General features: G+C 38.4%; 1 protein-coding gene across 1 annotated transcript in view; it reads left to right on the plus strand.

The window, feature by feature from the left end:
* Positions 1-19,833, plus strand: part of SLC9A3 (solute carrier family 9 member A3) — a 54,554-nt gene that overhangs the window by 20,958 nt on the left and 13,763 nt on the right. The window contains exons 2-7 of the mRNA XM_074146314.1: positions 5,076-5,378; positions 12,796-12,956; positions 14,978-15,056; positions 15,890-16,067; positions 16,951-17,171; positions 19,124-19,326. Coding sequence (XP_074002415.1) covers positions 5,076-5,378; positions 12,796-12,956; positions 14,978-15,056; positions 15,890-16,067; positions 16,951-17,171; positions 19,124-19,326 — 1,145 coding nt within the window. The remainder of the gene's footprint in view (positions 1-5,075; positions 5,379-12,795; positions 12,957-14,977; positions 15,057-15,889; positions 16,068-16,950; positions 17,172-19,123; positions 19,327-19,833) is intronic.

The raw sequence follows: 19,833 nt of genomic DNA on the forward strand, positions 1-19,833 counted from the left end.
ATTTTCCATTTGGGCAGATTATTCTTTTGTGGAATTTATTTATGCCTTCTCTTAAGTAGCTTCTATGTTATGCCATTATAGGAACCTGATTATACACTGCCTCGGAGCTACTGGTATTTGCATCTCTGTAAAGTAAATGTATAGAATCCCCTAGCATTTTGCAGCGTTTTGCTCTTACTTTGGTTAATGGCAGGGGTTCTCACCAGTTACAGAGAATCAAGGTTTGGATCTCAAATTAAAAGCACTCATGGCTTTATTTATCTTTATAAATGAAAATAAAAAGTCAAGACTGAAAAATAGACTAATAGCATGTTATCAGTGCATATTCGACCCACCAGCAAAAATGCATATGGTAGACCCCACTCCTGTCACAAGCATTGGTAGGAGCAGCTGAGAAATGTTTGCAAATTCATATCTATGTTTTCATGGGAACTATGGAAATGGTAAGTATGAAAAAAGAGGTTGAAAATCTTTTAGTAAATCTAAATTATTTTGCGATTCCTTGAATTTTATCCAAAGATACATGGAAAAGAAACTTCAGCAGAGAATTATTAGCATTATTATAAGTCAGCTCTTGATATTTCTGATGGCATGTTGCATACTGTGAATGTACAGTAGGTTTTGTGATTTACTGGGACAGTGATATTATCTGAAAAAAATATTTCAGTGTTTTCAGGGCCTTGATTTTATGCTAACAAAGTTAATGGAAATTAACAAAGCTGAAGTCACTTGAGATGGTGTTGAAATGACCATATAAATCCTGAAATTTAATAGTGTATTAAACAGGTAGTTTCAGATTTCTATCTTTGCAGCATTGTATTTTCAAAAGGTGGAAAATATATCTTGAATTGTTCGTTTCAGCTGGAAACAAAGCATAAAATTACAGAACTAAGTCATTGAAATGTTTTGCTTGATAAGCAAAAAACAGGTGTGGTTAGAGATAATTTGGAACGAAATATGGGAAAACCCTGCTTCAGAAAACTATTTTTTGTATGTCTACATATATTAAGTGACTTGAGCATGAATTGTACATTATCTCTTCTTTATTATTCTTGCTATTTAACTAGTCCTTTCTGTCTCCATTTCCTTTAGTGAATGAGAAAAAGATTATTCTGCTGAATCACTTCTTGCAAAGCTCTCTCAGATGGCCTTAGAAAGTAACAGTTCACTGAATGGTGTAAATTCCACTGCAGGATTTAATCTAAGTTACTGTGTTTTTAAAAGCTGATAAAAAATAACTTCTTAAAGTGTATTTCTTTCTTTGAGCCATCACATCATAGATTGCTAATTTGTTTTGTCTTCCTCATCAGATACGTTAAAAGTCAGAGGCCCTTTTCTTGGATCTCAAAGGAAGTGTCAGAAAAAAAATCACAGGAAGTTTATACTATGTAATTGTTTCTTAACTTTGTAGAAATCTTCTCACTCAGTGATGCTCAGCTTGAATTTAAACACAGTTTACTCACCAGTCAGTCCAACCCACTTTCAAGCCAGGTTTTGCATATACTGGATGGAAGGCATATATTTAACTTTTTCACTAATACGTGCCTAGACATATGTAGATGAATTCTAAATTATAAATGTTAAAATTTATAGATCACAAGATTTCCCGGTGCAGTATTATTTCTTTTATGCCATGGACTGGCTACAATTTTTCTTTGCTCTTTGCCTCATTAAAATATATTCACGTACTTTTCATTATTAACAGCAGTGAAAACGGACTTATTTTCATCTCTGGATCCCTCACAGAGTAATTTACCTGAGCAGCACTACATGCTCTCCTTCTTTCACAACAGAATTACACTAAACTCCTTGTCCGTTATTGCTGGATTGTATTTTACTCCTGGCACGTGGAATACCTAGTCATGATAGACATTTAGATGTAATTAAGATTTCCAATTCTACTTTGTCATAGAGACATAATTCATTTTGAGGGACTATTTCTGGATCTCTCCTAAGCAAGTAAGGGCAAACTTTATGAAATGAATGTACTATCATATGTCACATCGTGACACACTCAGAATGTATCAGGGATATAACTTCAGGATAATGAATTGTAAAAAAAGAAAACATTAAGGAGTGAATTTGGAATTAATCTATCTCTATCAAATTCTATGAATGTAATAACTACTCATAATGCACAATCTTGATTGAATATATTTTATATATATAGCCAGCGGGAAAAAAAGTCAATCACTGTAAGTGCAAATATGAACTAAAAGATCAATCTAGGTTCCAATTACATCTTAGTCTAAAGTTATTTCATTGAATTTCATCAGTTGTGGTGTTTTCCTTTTTCATATTTCTATGTTTACAGACACTAGGATCCTGCTAGTTGCATTGTATACTATCTGCCTGCAGAGTTAGCTAGGCAGTTACTGTAAAACAAATATGGTCTGGTGTTCAGATTTTGTTTGGGCCAAACGCAAAAAAAGGACAGATTTCTCTAGAGCCCTATTTATGCAATAACTTTCCTGTCTACAGCCTACATTCCTAGACTAACAGAGTAAAAGAATTTGTTGCTGATAGTATTAAAATCTGGTACAGATAATCAGTCAATTGGATTTAAAGGGAGCACAGATAAATATGACGCAGCTGATTTGCTGGGAACATGTGACTTCTAGGAGGAGACAGTGTTATAGCCAAAATCAGGTTGGCTTCCGAATACTCACTGGGAGAAATTGGTTTTGGTTGTAAAGGCAAGAATTGTACAGAATCTGAATTTTTAGCTGGAAAACAGTTTTTTCCCAAATGTTTGGTTCTGAGAAGTCTTCATAGGTTTATTGAAATTTTTAACTTTAACTTGTAGTCATAGCTTATCTGCAAACATAAGAGTAGGAAAAACAGACTTGGGTTAGTAAGACTAGCTCAGCAACATTCATTTTCAGGGATAAGGAGATAATCCCTACTCTGTGAGGTGATAAATTAGTTGATAATTCACTGACTGGAAATTCAAGGAATTAAGAATGATCAGTAGGAGAGACTTTTGAGAACTTAAATGCTACAATTTATACACATGAAATAGTAGCTAGTTTGTTTTTCTTAATTTTTTTTTTTTTTTTTAATGCAAGCCCAATGGATTTTATTATAAAGAGAGGAAATTAATTGGGAAAAACCAGTGTTTGTGTCTCTGAAGTGTTATTCAGCTATTGATTACATGACACAGGTGATATAGAGAACTGGCATGGTTTAGCCAGCTTCACTGAATGCAGTTTGCTTGCATGTGTGATTGCTGTTGTATTAATCCCACTCTGAAGCTATGTTCTAACATGGCTTAATTTTCAAATCTTATCTACAAACACTTAGGAACAACTACATTCATGCTCATTGTTGGTACAGGCAGGGTGCTGTCATTTTTCCTCTCATGTTTTCTATTCTGATGAGGCCATGGAGGTTATACAACTAGTAGGAACTACCTTATTGTGGTGCTACTATAATGATGGGTGATGCTTCTAACATTGCTTGTGTAGATGCAGCCAAGATGAAGACAGACGGTTGAGGAACGGGTCCCTTAAAACACTCTAAAATGTAACTAGTAAATGTTTGACTAGGACAAATACTTGGCCAGGAGGAAAAACAATGGTCTTTCAGTGAAGTAACCTAGTCTAAGATCTCTGCACAGTCATGGGAAAGATTCTTCCACTGTACCTTAAAAGGCTGAAATTCTTAATGATGGCTTCTTGTCCAAACTAGTTTTGAGCTAACTTCCATTAGCATTATAAAAATTTCAACACAGTAATCGGCTGATGCTCAAACAGGAGAAACTTGGTGGCTTTTAGTAGAATTTTCTTCCTAAAGTTAAACTCACGTTTTCAGCACCAAGCTACATGAGTAAAATTCCATTTATTGGGTCACCATCACAAAGTGCCAGGGTTCAGACCATCTGAGGTACATCAATATTTAAGATAAACGGAAGGAAAAGCTCACAGAAATCCCAAGAAAGTCGTTTACAACACCTGTGCTTGTTATCAAACACCCTTGCCACCTCCTCCTTTTTCATGTTCCAACTTTCTTTGTAGACTTGACTTCTCTCTGCTCTCTGTTGTTTTTTTTTTTCTTTTTTCTGATACCTAACAAGTGCACTATAAATATATGTTGCCACCCATATTTTCAGTCTTACTTATCTTTCTGTCATCTTGAACAATTTATTTTTTCTGTCTTGGCCTTGCCACCTTCCTGTCTCTTTAGATTCACTCATGGCACTCTGTAATTTTCTCTCTCTCTAATTATTGGCTAGTTTAATAGTCTTACCACACCACACCATACCATTACAAGCTTTTCTGTAATAGATACCATATACCGTTCAACTTTATCAATCGATTTGACATACTACTGTAAGATACAGATTGTATGACACTATTTATACAAAAGAAAGTAGCCAGTTGCTGAACCAGTTCTCATGAATATATGTATATATGAAAAAGGCACCATTAAAGCCCCCGTTCCTCCAGAAAGCCTCTGAATTAACTGAAATGCCTACTAGGGAGATTTTGAGGAAAAGGCCCCAAAAAGGTGTCCTGTGAATCTGTTCCTGCTGCAGGCTATATTGTCATACAATATTTTTCATTAATTTAAAAAGAGTTATCTTGAAACTCATTCTTCTTTGAGCATTCTTCTCCCATCCTCCAATAAACCTGCTAGTACACCGATCATTCTTAAAGACAAATGTTGGGAGGTCAGAGGTGTATATTTAGATACAGAAATAAACCATAAAGTCATACATTTCCAGCACTTCTACCATTTCTTTTCAGTCTTGCACTTACTGCTTTACACAGAAGACCATCTTTCCCTAAAAAGTATGGAGAAGATAATCCAATAAAGGAACTAAATGTCATGGAATATTGGTTTCATATAAACTGAAATACGCTGGATAAAATCTGAAAATCAACCTTTTAATTTTATTTGATTTTATAAGTGGCTGGGTTCTGACACTGTATGTATCTTATGCATTCCATGCATGCTTTTGGGTCTAATAACAATGAAAGCAGGAAGTTTGCATGAAGTCAAAAAGCAATGGTTGTTGCTCAAATTGTTTCTCCATTCCAATTCTGACAAATTGTTTTGCTCTTTCCTTGCAGTTTTCCACTTGTCCAACAAAGTCACTCGGGTGGTTCCAGAGAGTGCTCTACTGATTGTTCTTGGTCTCCTCCTTGGTGGCATCGTATGGGCAGCAGACCACATTGCCTCCTTCACCCTTACACCGACTGTGTTTTTCTTCTATCTGCTGCCCCCCATTGTTTTGGATGCTGGATATTTCATGCCAAATAGATTGTTCTTTGGAAATCTTGGTTCCATCCTTTTGTATGCAGTCATTGGGACAGTCTGGAATGCTGCCACAACTGGTTTATCTCTCTATGGTGTCTATCAGACAGGAATAATGGGTAAGTTTGATCTGTGAAGGCACAACTGTGAATGCTACTGTATTCCAGCTGGGTGATACTTTAAAACTTAACAACTCGTTTCAGCAGAAAAATCTAATTTTAACGGGAACAATTTGTAATACCTTTACCAAATTTAAGAATTATCTGAGAAATCTTCTCTGAAACAAGCCCAAAAGGGAATTGAACTGGTGTCTTATATTTCTCTGGTCTAAATGTTTGCATACATTCTCAGGATAAAGCTCAGGATTCATTCTGCTAATGGACATCTGGACAAAAACACACTCTGAAGGGGTTGTTTCTTTCTACTGTGATAGAAACCTTCAAAGTTATTGTGAAATGGAACTGTCTTCCTTCCGTCAGCTTTAATATTCAGTAAGCAATGGTTGCTGAGTGAGTATGTAGGCATGACACATCTCTATTTTATCTCCTGAGGCTGGAAATTGTAACTGAAGACTTAGAGAGCCAAGTACACATTTAAGATGTGCTCATTCTTAGTTATACGACAATATAAGGGCATGGGGCTGCTAGAAGAGTCACAGAACAGCAATTCTTAATCTCCTCAGCCGGTGTGGTGTGCACATGAGAGACGTACTGCCACCTGAAGAACAAAAATTCACATTGTATGTGGATTGCATGTATTTTGAAACAGACATCCTAGCTGTGCTTTTTTTAGTTTCTGTACCGAAGAAGTTCACAAGCACTTCTGGGACAAAACTGTCTTAGGTTAGTGAGTTCTAGAAAGTATTTACAGGGCACACCTGAGTGCTGCTGAGGGCAGCACGGGTACGGCGTGCTGTGCCCTCTGCCCACTTGCTCTTGGTGACCAGTGCTGAGACTTTGGATTGAGTGAGCGGCTCCAAGATTGCAAGGGGTATGTGGTGTTGTATGAAGGGCTCAACAGCTAGTCGTGGGCCTGTTCTCTAACCACAGTGGTGCAAAATTGACTGAGAAATTTACCACAGACCTCCTTTTCAGTCCAGATTAAAAAAGTGCCTCAAATGTCAGAAGTTGCAGATGTTGCAGAGAACATTTTTGTGATGAAGAGTGAAAGTATTAGCTGATTATTACGGAAGATAACAAGAGTTTTCCAGCCTCAAAACTTGCTCCCATTGTCCAGCACAGGGAAGGAGCAGAATCCAGGGCTAGATTCTTTGAAACTGAGTGTAAGATTGGGATTTCTGTTCCATCCATTTTAAGGGAAACCTGTGTTGACCTTATTTGAAAATGCCAGTCTGAAAGAAATAGACCACAGACTTGTTCATATGAGACACATCTTACATAACTGGCTGTTTGTAATATAGACATCTGTGATGGACTGTTGTGGTTTAACTGCAGCTGGCAACTAAGCACTGCCCAGGGAGAGTCAGAAGAGTAAAAGTGAGAGAACTCATGCGTTGAGATGAAGACAGTTTATTAAGTAAAGCAAAAGCTGCGCACGCAAACTAAGGAAAACAAGGAATTCATTCCCTGCTTCCCATTGACAGGCAGGTTCTCAGCCATCTCCAAGAAAGCAGGGCTCCACCACATGTAACTATTACTTCGGAAGACAAACACCATTGCTCCAAATGTCCTCCTCTTCCATCTTCCCCCAACTTTATATGCTGAACATGTTGTTATGTGAACATGCCCCAGCTTCTTGGGCTGGAAGATAAGAATGGAGAACAGAACAACTCCCCTGTAATCCAGGAGGAAGTAGTTAATGATTTGCTTATGCACCTGGACACGCATAAGTCTATGGGGCCGGATGGCATTCACCCAAAGGTTCTCAGGGAGCTGGCAGGAGAGCTCACCAAGCCTCTCTCCATTATTTATCAACAATCCTGGTCAACAGGAGAGGTGCCAGATGACTGGAGGGTGGCCAATGTGACGCCCATCTACAAGAAGGGCCGGAAGGAGGATCCTGGAAACTACAGGCCTGTCAGCCTGACCTCAGTACCGGGAAAGATCATGGAGAGGATCATCCTGAGTGAGCTCTCAAGGCACGTGCAGGGCAGCCAAGGGATCAGGGCCAGCCAGCATGGGTTTATGAGAGGGAGGTCCTGCCTGACCAACTTGATCTCTTTCTATGACCATGTGACCCGCTTTCTCGATGAGGGGAAGGCTGTGGATGTTGTCTACCTGGACTTTGGTAAGGCCTTCGACACCGTCCCTCACAGCATTCTCCTGGAGAAACTGGAGAATCATGGCATAGACAAGTGTACCCTCCGCTGGATAAAAAACTGGCTGGATGGCCGTGCCCAGCGAGTTGTGATTAATGGAGCAAAATCTGGTTGGCGGCCGGTCATCAGTGGTGTCCCTCAGGGCTCAGTTTTGGGGCCAGTCTCGTTCAATATCTTCATTGATGATCTAGATAAGGGGATTGAGTGCACCCTCAGTAAGTTTGCAGATGACACCAAGCTAGGTGGGAGTGTTGATCTGCTTGAGGGTCGGCAGGCTCTACAGAGGGACCTGGACAGGTTGGACCAATGGGCCAAGGCCAATGGGATGAGGTTTAATAAGGCCAAGTGCCGGGTTCTGCATTTCGGCCACAACAACCCCAAGCAATGCTACAGGCTTGGGGAAGAGTGGCTGGAAAGCTGCCCGGCAGAAAAGGACCTGGGAGTGTTAGTGGACAGCCGGCTTAACATGAGCCAGCAGTGTGCCCAGGCAGCCAAGAAGGCCAACGGCATCCTGGCTTGTATCAGGAATAGCGTGGCCAGCAGGAGCAGGGAAGTCATCGTGCCTCTGTACTTGGCACTGGTGAGGCCTCACCTCGAGTACTGTGTTCAGTTTTGGGCCCCTCACTACAGGAAGGACATTGAGCTGCTGGAGCGTGTCCAGAGGAGAGCCACCAAGCTGGTGAGGGGTCTGGAGAACAAGTCCTATGAGGAGAGGCTGAGGGAACTGGGCATGTTTAGTTTGGAGGAGAGGAGGCTGAGGGGAGACCTCATTGCCCTCTACAACTACCTGAAAGGAAACTGTAGAGAGGCGGGGGTTGGCCTCTTCTCCCAAGGGAATAATGACAGGACCAGAGGAAATGGTCTGAAGTTGCGGCAAGGGAGGTTTAGATTAGATATTAGGAAGAATTACTTTACTGAAAGAGTAGTCAAGCACTGGAACAGCCTGCCCAGGGAGGTGGTGGAGTCACCATCCCTGGAGGTATTTAAGAAACGTGTAGACGTGGCTCTTCAGGGCATGCTCTAGTGCCTGGGATTGTTGGTTTGTGGTGGGGTGTTGTGTGTGAGGTTGTGGGTGTGGGGTTTAGTTGGTGGGTGCTTTTTTTTTTTTTTTTTTTTTTTTTTTCTTCTTTTTTGGGGGGGGTTGTTGTTTGGTTGGTGTTGTGTGTTGTGTGTTGTGTTTTTTTGTTTGTTTGTGTGTTTGTTTTTTTTTTTAATGTGGTTGGACTCGATGATCTCAAAGGTCCCTTCCAACCACTAAGATTCTGTGATTCTGTGATTATGTGGTACGGGATATCCCTTTGGTCAGTTGTCCCAGCTGTGTCCCCTCCCAGGTTCCTGGCTGCCCCCCGCCTTCTTGTTGGCAGGCCAGTAGGAGAAGCTGTAAGTCCTTGACTTAACTTAGCAACAACTAAAATATTAATGTGTTATCAACATTATTCTCATCCTAAATCCAAGACACAGCACTATAGCAGCTGCTAGTAAGAAAATTAACTCTAACCCAGACAAAGCCAGCACATAGGTTTAGCTTATATTTTAGATATTTAGCTTACTATAACTCACATTTTATAAGTAACAACTTTTCTTTAGAAGATACAGAGGTGACAGCTCAGATGCAGACACTATTGACTTTTATAGGAAGTTAAGATGTTATATGTGCTTTTGGCCTGTAGGCACAAAATATTGCATCGACAATTTCAAATTTATAGTTAAACACAGGTTTTCAGGAACAAAAAAGGTGACAAAAGTTGTTAATGCAACTGATTGGACAAGGATTTCTTTCTTTAAATATCCAAGCTCCTTGGAAGAATTTCTGAGTGAAAAATATGACGAAAAATATTTTATTGTCATCCTGTTCTGGGAAATATAATGAACGATAATTATTTTAAAAAATATGTTGATAAAAATCATTATAGTAAAAGCATTGAGCTCTTTGTGACATATGAAATGGAAAAGCCAAGTATTTTCCAAAAAACTTTATTAAGTGAAAATTTATCTCTTGCTCTCCAACCCATAAACAATTTTTGACTAACTGTAAAAGCTGCATTTGATGGCTACATGTTTTACTTCATCATATGCAAATCTTTCAGCGACAGTATATACTAGCACTCTGAGCTTACAGCTAAACAGGAGAATCAGCCCCTACCACAGGTCACAGCTAAAGCTCTGCAAGCTGAAAAATAGGGATGTTAACAAAAGCAAACAATAAACCGTCACGCCTGCTGAATTTAAATGTTTAGAATGAGCACTAATTGGTATACTGTGAGGACCTGTATTTACCATCAAGTCATATTATAACCTACTAGAGTTCTAATTTCAGCTATGGAAAAGGCCAGAGAAGCCTGTCCCCGATTCAAACTATGTCATTCTCCAGCAAAGCTAAGTAGGACTTTAAAATATCCACATGACACATACTTATTAATCCACTAAATACATTGTGTTGACCTCCAAGATGTCAGCAAGATCTAGCACCACACTTTGTGAAAGGCCTTGCTGTTGTTACTTGCTGAAGATAGGAGAACGCCGAGCAGCCTCTGGTTGAAGCTCTGTGGCGTATAACTGTTTCTTCCTCACTTTTCTACAACTGGAGTAATAATGCTAAAAGTAATGTCATTATATGTAGGAATGTATATCCGCTACAGACTAAGATGAACTAAAAATAAATTACTTCCAATTTTACCGTTGAATGGGCCTGTAGTGTTGTCCATCAATATAAGAGTGCATAATCCAAATTGGATTACACAGATTTTCTAATAAGTAAACATAAAACCAGCTCATTGTTTGCATTCAATATCTTTATAGATATTATAATTTGCAGAAGAAAAAGAGAGATGGTGATAATAACAAAGAAATCCTTCTTTAGAAGTGAAATTAAAAGATCAGCACCTTAACTATTAACTAACAGCCATAACAGTCTGCTTTCACAGAATAGGAAGAAGTACCTAATCCTAAATCTTCCTGGCTGGTTTCACCTGAATGTTCACCATCTCCTTGAGAACTAACGCATGCAGCACTTCTCTGTGGAATAATTGTGGCTGTGACCAATGCTTAGAAAATTTTTTCCTGTACAATCTAGGTCATAGCGACAACAGGCTGAGTATGTGTAGAAGTCTTAAACTGGTCCCAGCAAACTTACCTTGCTCAGCTGTTACTGCTGGCAGCTAGTCGCTCCAGAATCTGTTGAGCTGGACGAAGCAATGGTCATGTATCGCTTGGAAATATCTTGCATTATTAGTCTATAGAAAAGTCTGATTTAGAAATGTTATGCCTCTTGGCACTGCTTTGTAGGAATTATGGATGTGTCCTAACCTTTCCATAAATATTTGCTCACTAGCTTTGCAAGTCTTCAAAGAATGTACCAATGATTATAATTGGTAACATATAAAAAAGATAAGCAATCTCAGTGAGTCAATTTATTCTAAAAGCTCATGTTCTATTGTACCCTGGTATCTGATAGTTATTGTCATTGGGCTTGTTCCCTCCTTAAGCATGGCAGAGAAGGACAACATTTGATGGAACCCTTATTTAGATTCAGGTTCAAGGCTGTTCTCAGAATTTTTGGCACAGACTTCAGCTCTCTGCTTCAATCTCTCTCTCACACTAAACCTGATAGATTCAGCCCTCATTCACAGCCCAATAGGTCCAAGAGTGAACAAGACTATTTCTCTTTTTGAAAATATAGTTATATGTCTGTGCAAACTATCAATTTATCTTTTCAGGGCCTTACCAAGGTCGCTATAAACTGTACGGAGAACATTGTAGATGCTCTGGTTGGCAGGCAGCAGCTAAGAGAGTATGTACTTCTGCAGCTCCCCCAGATTATTGGCCCTCGTCATAGACAACAGGGTGTTGTCTACTTCTGTCCCTAAGTGTCCTTCTCTTGAGTAAACATACCCATGCCACTTTTTATCAAAAAATATTTGGAATCTAGTTTCTGTTTCAATTGCCTTCCAAGCACTAAACGTTCTGGATTTGAAAAATTATCTCATAAGAGTTCTTGCTAGAGGAGTGGCCGTGTTCTGGAAGTACATTACTGGCAATATTGAACCTTTGACTACAGCTACAGACTGTCATTTTCTGACTCACGCTTCCAAATAATTTAATAAGATGGATTTCTCCCTCACCTGTAGAAATCATGCCTGATACAACTGTCGATTAATTTTGGGCATGGGCACCATGTGCTAATGAATGACCTCTCAACATATTCCTTCTTTGCTCTTCCTCATATAATGTTTGGTTTCATCACCTTTTAATGAATCTTGCTTCCTCCTCCATCCATTAATAAATACAAAGGGAACTTTGCTCTCTCCCCTTTCAAAAATCTGTTCCCCAGAAAAAGTGACTGCAATACCACTCTTGATTGCATGAAGAGGGTAAATTTTGCAAGATATTTAGGAAGCTGAGCAAAGCCATCTTTGTGGCTCTCCCTTTACTGTTACTCTTAAAACGATAGTGATGCTTGTCTCAGTCTGTTTGCATAAATGAGAAAAAAAATAATCCTAATAACTAAAAGAAGATTTAAATCATTACATAAATACTGGGTTACTTGGCCACCAGAATTTTGTAGTTCCAAAGCTTTTGAAATCATTGCCAAAATTCTTGAGGGGCTACAACACAAACATGTTGAGGTACATTTTAGTCCTTCGCCTATATTTATGGTCCACTTGTGAACAATTTAACAGTGGCCTCATGAATCATAATTTGGGAATGAATGGCTTAACTGCACTATCAATGAACATCTACTTGAATATGGAGGCCACAAGTGGTGTTTTACTGCGCTGAGTGCAGTTTAGCCCCACTGTAGGAGTTCTTAGTGACCAAGAGTCAAATTTTGCCTGTGGCATGAAGTGTTTTGGAACATTTACCTCAGGAGTACCGGGATATTCCTCTTACCATCTTGTCAGTTCTCATTTATCCTGAGATATTTTACTCAAGTTAGATAAAGTATACGACACACAAATACAAAGCCAGTTTAGATCTGAAAATATTTATGTCAAGTGCCTTGCCATAAGAACGGGAGGGTACTGCTCCCAGAATCAAATCTGATCCACATGGGCCCATGCTGGACCCAACAAACCTTGTAGGATGCAAGGTGACACAATGCAGAACTTGTGAAGTAGTTTCTGTGCCATGCTTTCCGGTTGATGTCTTAGGATCCCTATGTTAAAGGATTTTGCATTATCTGTAATATCACAGGCTATCATTGCTATAGATAATACAGAGCTGACTCTGCTTATACTTTGTTTGCTCTGTTTTTGAAGGGCAACTGAATACTGGACTGCTGGACTTCCTCCTGTTCGGCAGCTTAATTGCTGCTGTGGATCCTGTAGCTGTTCTGGCAGTGTTTGAAGAAGTCCATGTCAATGAAGTCCTATTCATCATTGTTTTTGGAGAATCGCTTCTGAATGATGCTGTAACTGTGGTACGTAAAGAATATATCCCAAAGTCACCCAAACTCTAGAGGGTTTCCTCTGAAGAGTATTTTTCACTTAAATGAATTACTGTATCGACTGTGCAAATCTACTCATGGGCTAGTGTAGTGTAGCTCATAGTATTCTCTGTCTTGCTTACAAACAAAGATTAAGTGTTTGAGCATGACAGCTATTTGGAACCTGTAAGTGACATAAAAATATACAGTCCTGGGTTGGATGAGCGTGAGGACGGATGAAGTTTCAAGTGTGTATGTTTTATTTGCTTTTGCTGCTCAAGTACGGCTTTCACGACTTCCTGAAATTAGTTCCAGGGATTTTAAGCCTTTCTTTGCTGTTGTTTTTTAATGCACGTACTCTTTTCTGCGTATTTCATTAAGCCCATATTTTATATGCGTACCTCAGGTATATAGACAGTGAGAGAATACTCGCCAAAGCTCTTACGCCTGTTCCCTCTCTTTTACTTCAGTCAGATGTTTATCAAACAGATATAAAACAAAAAACCAATTTGGGAAGAACTGTGGGTAGAAAATTTCTGATTTGATTTGGGTTTTTCTGGTAATGTTAATTTCTGGTTTGGTTTTTTGTTTGCTTTTTTTTTCATTTAGAAAGAAAAGAAAAACTAAATAGACTTTAGAGGAATTAAAACAATCCCAAATTTCTACTGATTTTTTAATTTTGACTGAAACACCCTTTCTTTTCACATAAAGTTTTTCTCAGAGTGGATAGTCAGGGGTTTTGTAGTGCAGTGCTAGTGGGCAGGGACCAGGAAATCCTGGTAGAAAGATGATATGTAACCGAGTTACTATAGAGCTTCAGTTCTCTTCTTGGATCATCTATTCCTGCTCCTGCATATCTTCAAAGGAGGGTAAGACGTGTTCACAAGGCTCAGTGACTAAATTTTTTGTAACCAAGGCAGCAAGGCACTGCAAGGTCACTGGCAGCAGCCTATCTGTTCCCATGAATTTGAAAATGCCGTTTAGGGCCTCCGGAGAAACCTAATTGCCGTTAGATATCAGTCTCATTAGTACTTTTGGGGTATTACCAGAAAAAAATATTAAAGTAAAACCCCGATGAACTCAAGGATCAACATCACTGGCTTTCAGAAGGAAAGGAGTTTTTTTACTGTGAATTGAATATAAGCACTCACTCCACAAATAAAAGAAAGTTTGATTGTTTGTTGAAGAAAATCCAGAAGAGAAGAGTAAGCATGACCAAGAGTCAGAAAGCGGAGCCCAAGAAAAAGTTTGAAACAACTGGAGTTCTCGCCTTGAAAAAGACAAACTGGAGGATAAATGAAAGTGGATGATGTAGCATTCTTTAAATGTGAATGTGTAAAATTTACCCCATCACTGGGGTAAACATGGTAAGAATTAACCAGCTTAGCTGCAACAAAGAAAGCTGAGAAAGCCATAGTAAAGCTCCCCTCCATCACTGGAGGAATTAAGAATAGGTTAGACAGGCATGTGTCAAGAATGATGCTCATACAAACCTCCTTAGGCAGGGGGATGAATAAGATGAATTCTTTACTTTCAGCGCTATCACTGTTAGTTAATTATTTTAAAAGCTTTAGTACAATTATTATAGTTTATTCTCTTCTATGTTCAACTTATTTTGCATATGTTCAACCTATTCCAATCCAATATCTTATTATTAGCATCTTATTAAATATCTTATTTATCTTATACAGCCAATTAAATAAATCTGCCAAACACCTGGATTTTAGAGTAAGAAGTGATTTAGAAAAAACGTTAAGATATATCCATGCTTCTTATAGACATCATATTGAAATAAAAAATGGAAAGTTGCCTTTTAAAGAATTTTTGTTTCTTCTTGCTCCACTGCATTTTTTTCATTTGAAAAATTAAAAAATCTGCAAAATCTTCTCCCTCCACATAGAATTTCCCTCAGTCACATGTAATTTCAGAATTCATAATGTTGGGGCCCATAATGAGACTGTATTAATAGGCTTAATTCAGGAGCAAATATTAAGTTAGTCTACTTTTCTTTTCAGGTGCTGTACAATGTGTTTGAATCTTTTGTTACAATAGGTCCAGAGAATGTGACGGGAATTGAATGTGTCAAAGGCATAGGTGCGTAGAATTGAATTCTGTATCGCATCATTGATATATATGTATATATATATGCAGACTTTTAAACAAAATATTATGATTATGCTATCAGTAACTGTTATTTTTCAGCCCTTTCCCTTGTCACTCATATTCCCACACTCCTGTGGCATAGACGAACATCTTAAGAATATATATAAGTGAATATTTCTGAATATTCAGGAAACTTAACCAGATTTGTTTTGTTTTGAGGAGGCTCAACAGATGTGGAGTTCAGTTGTTGAGACCACCAAACTTGACAGCTCTGCATCTTTTATTTGTATTTTATAGCATGTCCTTAGTTTCAGCCTACGCTTTCCCTGCATTCCAGGAAAGTTGAGATTGCGTATGGGCATTCTCACTCCTTATCACTGATTGCCATCAAGTAATTTTTGCCAGTGACAACCAAAAAATGTTATTTACCTAAAAATTTAGTCACTATTTCCCATTCCAAGCATGACATGATACTACATTATCTTATGAATCAAGGTTTTACCGGTGACTTTGGCATATTCTATAACATGGGTTTGGAAAAGCATTTCTTTACAGAACATGGGAAAAAAGTGGTTCAAAGAAATGTAGTGGGTTTTGAATACGCCTAAAATGGTGAGGCTTTACAGAAAGTAAACTTGTTTTTTCTACAGAATGCTGCATTCGCATACCAAGGGGTCCAAAGCAATTAATCTTGTTACATTTTAGAAATAATTTTTGATGTGTCCTCCAGAATTTTCCCTGATTTGCTGGCCATGCAATAGAAGAGGACTACTTCACACCCTTATGTTTCTACCATTTAAGTTGTGTTTGGTTTTGTTTTTCAGTGTCATTCTTTGTGGTGAGCTTGGGGGGGACACTGGTTGGCATTTTCTTTGCATTCCTGCTCTCATTGGTCAGTCGTTTCACCAAGCACGTGAGAATCATTGAACCGGGATTTGTGTTTATCATTTCCTACCTGTCCTACCTCACAGCAGAGATGCTTTCTCTTTCTGCTATCCTTGCGTAAGTCTCTTTTTATTACTGCCTGTGAAGGGGCTGAGAAAGGAATATGGTTTTTAAAAACATTGAAAAGAAAGAAGTAAATTATATAAGGACAGCTATAGAATATGACAGTCATGAAGCTTATGCTGAATATTACGATCTTCACGCTGCAGTAGATTATAGTTTGCAAATACTGTCATTCAGCCTTGAAAAGGAATGCAAGTTTCCCAGTATCTGCTGTGCAACATGAGAACTTCCTTTGCAAAATACACTCGACTCTTTCCTCTTTGTGATTAATACTACTTCAATAACTAACAGTTGTCCATTTTTAATGACATCTTTCCCTATAATTTGTAATTAAAACAATATTTTTCTAAAGCATTATGTGAATTTCCATTATTTTCTGCTCTCACTGTCTTGACTGGCCCGTTAAGATTTGCCTGAATCTTGCCTGTTTTGGCTCTGTGATCTTTCTTCTTTTAGTATCTGTTGATTTCTGACATATCTTTCTTCTCAGTTTTGCTTGTCATGTTTGTAGATGCTGCAGTGAGTATAGTCAAGATCTGAAAATTTTACTGCAAACAGATCAGTAATTTAAGATTATGTCTAATGTAAAGAAGATTTAAAATTTTGCATGTAAAGCAGTACAGTAATCTGAAGAGAATTAAGGTTTGTTATGATCTAATTAAATGCTGTCTTCAGACCTCTTGGAGTCACATCAGGATGAATATTTGAGATATGCTTTTTGCCTAGATTAGACTAGGTAAAAATGACCACAATGACTCCTGAGTGTATTTTTTTTAGGAATTAATGGTGGGGTTTTATCACTATGTGACAGACAGATGGAAATAATATTAAATATTACAACAAATATTTTCTGAGCTATTGCTTTTTTTTTTTCTAGGATAACTTTCTGTGGCATCTGCTGTCAGAAATATGTCAAGGCAAACATCTCTGAACAATCTTCTACAACTGTAAGATATACCATGAAAATGCTGGCCAGTGGAGCAGAAACTATTATCTTCATGTTCCTGGGAATTTCAGCTGTAAATCCAGATATCTGGACTTGGAATTCAGCTTTTATTCTGTTGACTCTGGTCTTCATCTCAGTATATAGAGTTATTGGTAAGGGGATGATCTTCTTCCTGTCCTTGCGTTGTATTGCAATCACATAGTCTTTTGAAAAAAAAAAAAAATTAAAAAAATATTTAGAGTTCTAGACTTGTTCCTTTCAAAATATTCCATTTATTTTAGTTGAATTTATGGTCGGTTTTGGGTTAGGAGGGTAGATCTCTACAGTAAGCGTCATCACATGCTGAAAACATAGTAGGATTTCACTTTTGATGACATCTGAGGATATGACTAGGCCAGCAGATGACACAAATCACCTAGTGGCTACCCTTTGTTGACACAGCACATGGTATTGGCAAAATCTCCCAGTGAAATGGACTTTGTTTTCTAACTTGCAGCCTAACAAAAGATGTGAGCCCTGTCAGCCATATCTTTCTTTCAGCTCTTTCAATTTAGTAATAAAAAGATTGTCTTAAGCTAATTTTATGGTTGACTTCAGCTTTGAGACACACAGTGATGTAAGACCATACATAATTATGCCACAGGTTCTCTGGCTTAAGAAATAATTCTCAGGGGCTGGTGAAAAACTGAGTAAATAAGACTGTGGCAGGTAGGGATTACCTACTGTCAATTTACTGGGCTTATATAAGTTTGCAAACATTTCAAAATACCAACGACGATTTGCCCAACTATGTAGTTCTACTATTTAATCACTGTTTTGTGAAATAGCGAAGGGGTTAAAATAGCAAAAAAAAAGCACAGAATGAAGTACTTCTAGAGAGTAACACACAGTATTTTGGTGTATTCCCACTTACATCTGAGAATAAATTAAATGGGTTTATTTGCCTGTTTGTCTGAATCAAATTCAAATAAAAGGTAACACATCTATCTAGCTGGCAGTTTTCCTAGACTCAGTATTTTTATTCTGTCTAGAGATTCCTGGGTTGAATGAAGGGCCTGGCCCCACGTCTTCCTTTCTAAATAATGTGTAACCTTTGTTCATTTAGCCACCTATCGGTAATCACTGATGTGCAGGAGGTGTTTAAGCAAGTTTTCAGTATTTTGATTTTGTCACTTCTTGTATTCCTGGAATGAGTGGTTAACAATCCTGTAACAAGTGTGATCAATAATTAAATAGGAAATATTAACCAATAACAGTATGCATCCATTAAAGTAATTGAGCTTAGAAATTGATAAATTACTAAAGACCTGATGATATCGGGCCTTATGTAATTGCAGCTTTCATACCCTTGGAAGAACCAGATCAGTGGCATGAATTAATTTTCAAAGTCCCCTCCACCAGAGGCCTTGCTTACAGTGATATACACAAGACACCCTTCCCTTAGCACAAGTTCAAAGTTCTCCATAAAGAGAAATACCTCTTTTGTGCTGGTTAACGGTCCTGGCCTGCTGAGAGGGACACACATGCTGCACCACTCTCAGGAGCGGTGAAGCTGTTTTCCTTCTCAGGGAGACTGTGATTTCTAGAGCTTTGGGTCTTCCGCAGCAGGGAGCATCTCACCTGAAGACAGTGTTAGCATAGCAACATAACCCTTCGTAAGACAGTGGCATAAATGTCATTTTTAGGGATTTGTAAAGAGTATAACACTTATTCCCTAAATCAACACTGGTTCAACCTTTTTCTCTTTCTACTAAAAGACCCTGTGCATGTCACTGACTATGGTGCTAGAAATTCTAGTATTTCTCAACTGCAAATTTCAAAGGAAAGAGCAGAATTTCACCTGTGGTGCTCATGTCAGAGGGCAGTACTCTGAGAAGAGCTGCTGGCTCGGAGAAGCTTCATCTAATTCCTTTGGCTAAACATAAAGGGGAAGGTACCAAGTGGGCCTGCCCTCCTTGGCAGTGTAGCAATACAGGGGGAGAAGCAGATGGTGTAAAGAATTGTTATGAAAGCAGACTGATGGCACTGTTTTCTGTTACACGCGGCTGGGATATTGACATTTCATAAGGGTATTTCTAGACATGCTGGCATTTGTTTTTTATAGGTGTAGTTTTACAGACATGGATTCTTAACCACTACAGAATGGTCCAGCTGGAGATAATAGACCAGGTGGTGATGTCGTATGGTGGACTACGTGGAGCGGTTGCTTTTGCTCTGGTTGTGCTTCTGGATGTCAACAAAGTGAAAGAGAAAAACCTCTTTGTCAGCACAACTATCATTGTTGTGTTCTTTACTGTGATTTTCCAGGTAATTCAACCTCTTAAGCATGCTTCTTGCAAGGAGAAGGAGTCCCCCAAAAGTACCGACTGCTTAAAGCAGTTCCTAGCTGAAGGTTGCGTATTGTTTCACTGAACTGAAAGCATAATTGAGTTTGTAATTTTAGTAACAAAGATCCTATTTTATGTTTTCATACGGCACCACAAGGGACAAAACACAATTTCCTCTGTGCTAAAAAATGTTCAGTCTTAGCTGCTTGGTATTAATAGCGCTCAAGTTAATATCAGGTTAACATCCTTCACTGCATGTGAATAACTATAGGGAACAGTCCTTTTTATGGGCAAATACAGTCATTAAACTGATCCACCTGAGCCTAAGTCCTTGTTTTAAAATGTAACAGTAAGCAGTGGGACAAGAAACAAAAATAGCACTTTCTAGATTAAAAAAACAACATTAATTTAAATGGAGATATGCCAGTATATACCAGCTTGGAATTTTTTCTCGAATTTATTATAGAAAGTTTAGTTGTGGTCAACA

The sequence above is a fragment of the Numenius arquata genome, chromosome 4 (assembly GCF_964106895.1).
Source record: "Numenius arquata chromosome 4, bNumArq3.hap1.1, whole genome shotgun sequence".
Taxonomy (NCBI): Eukaryota; Metazoa; Chordata; class Aves; order Charadriiformes; family Scolopacidae; genus Numenius; species Numenius arquata.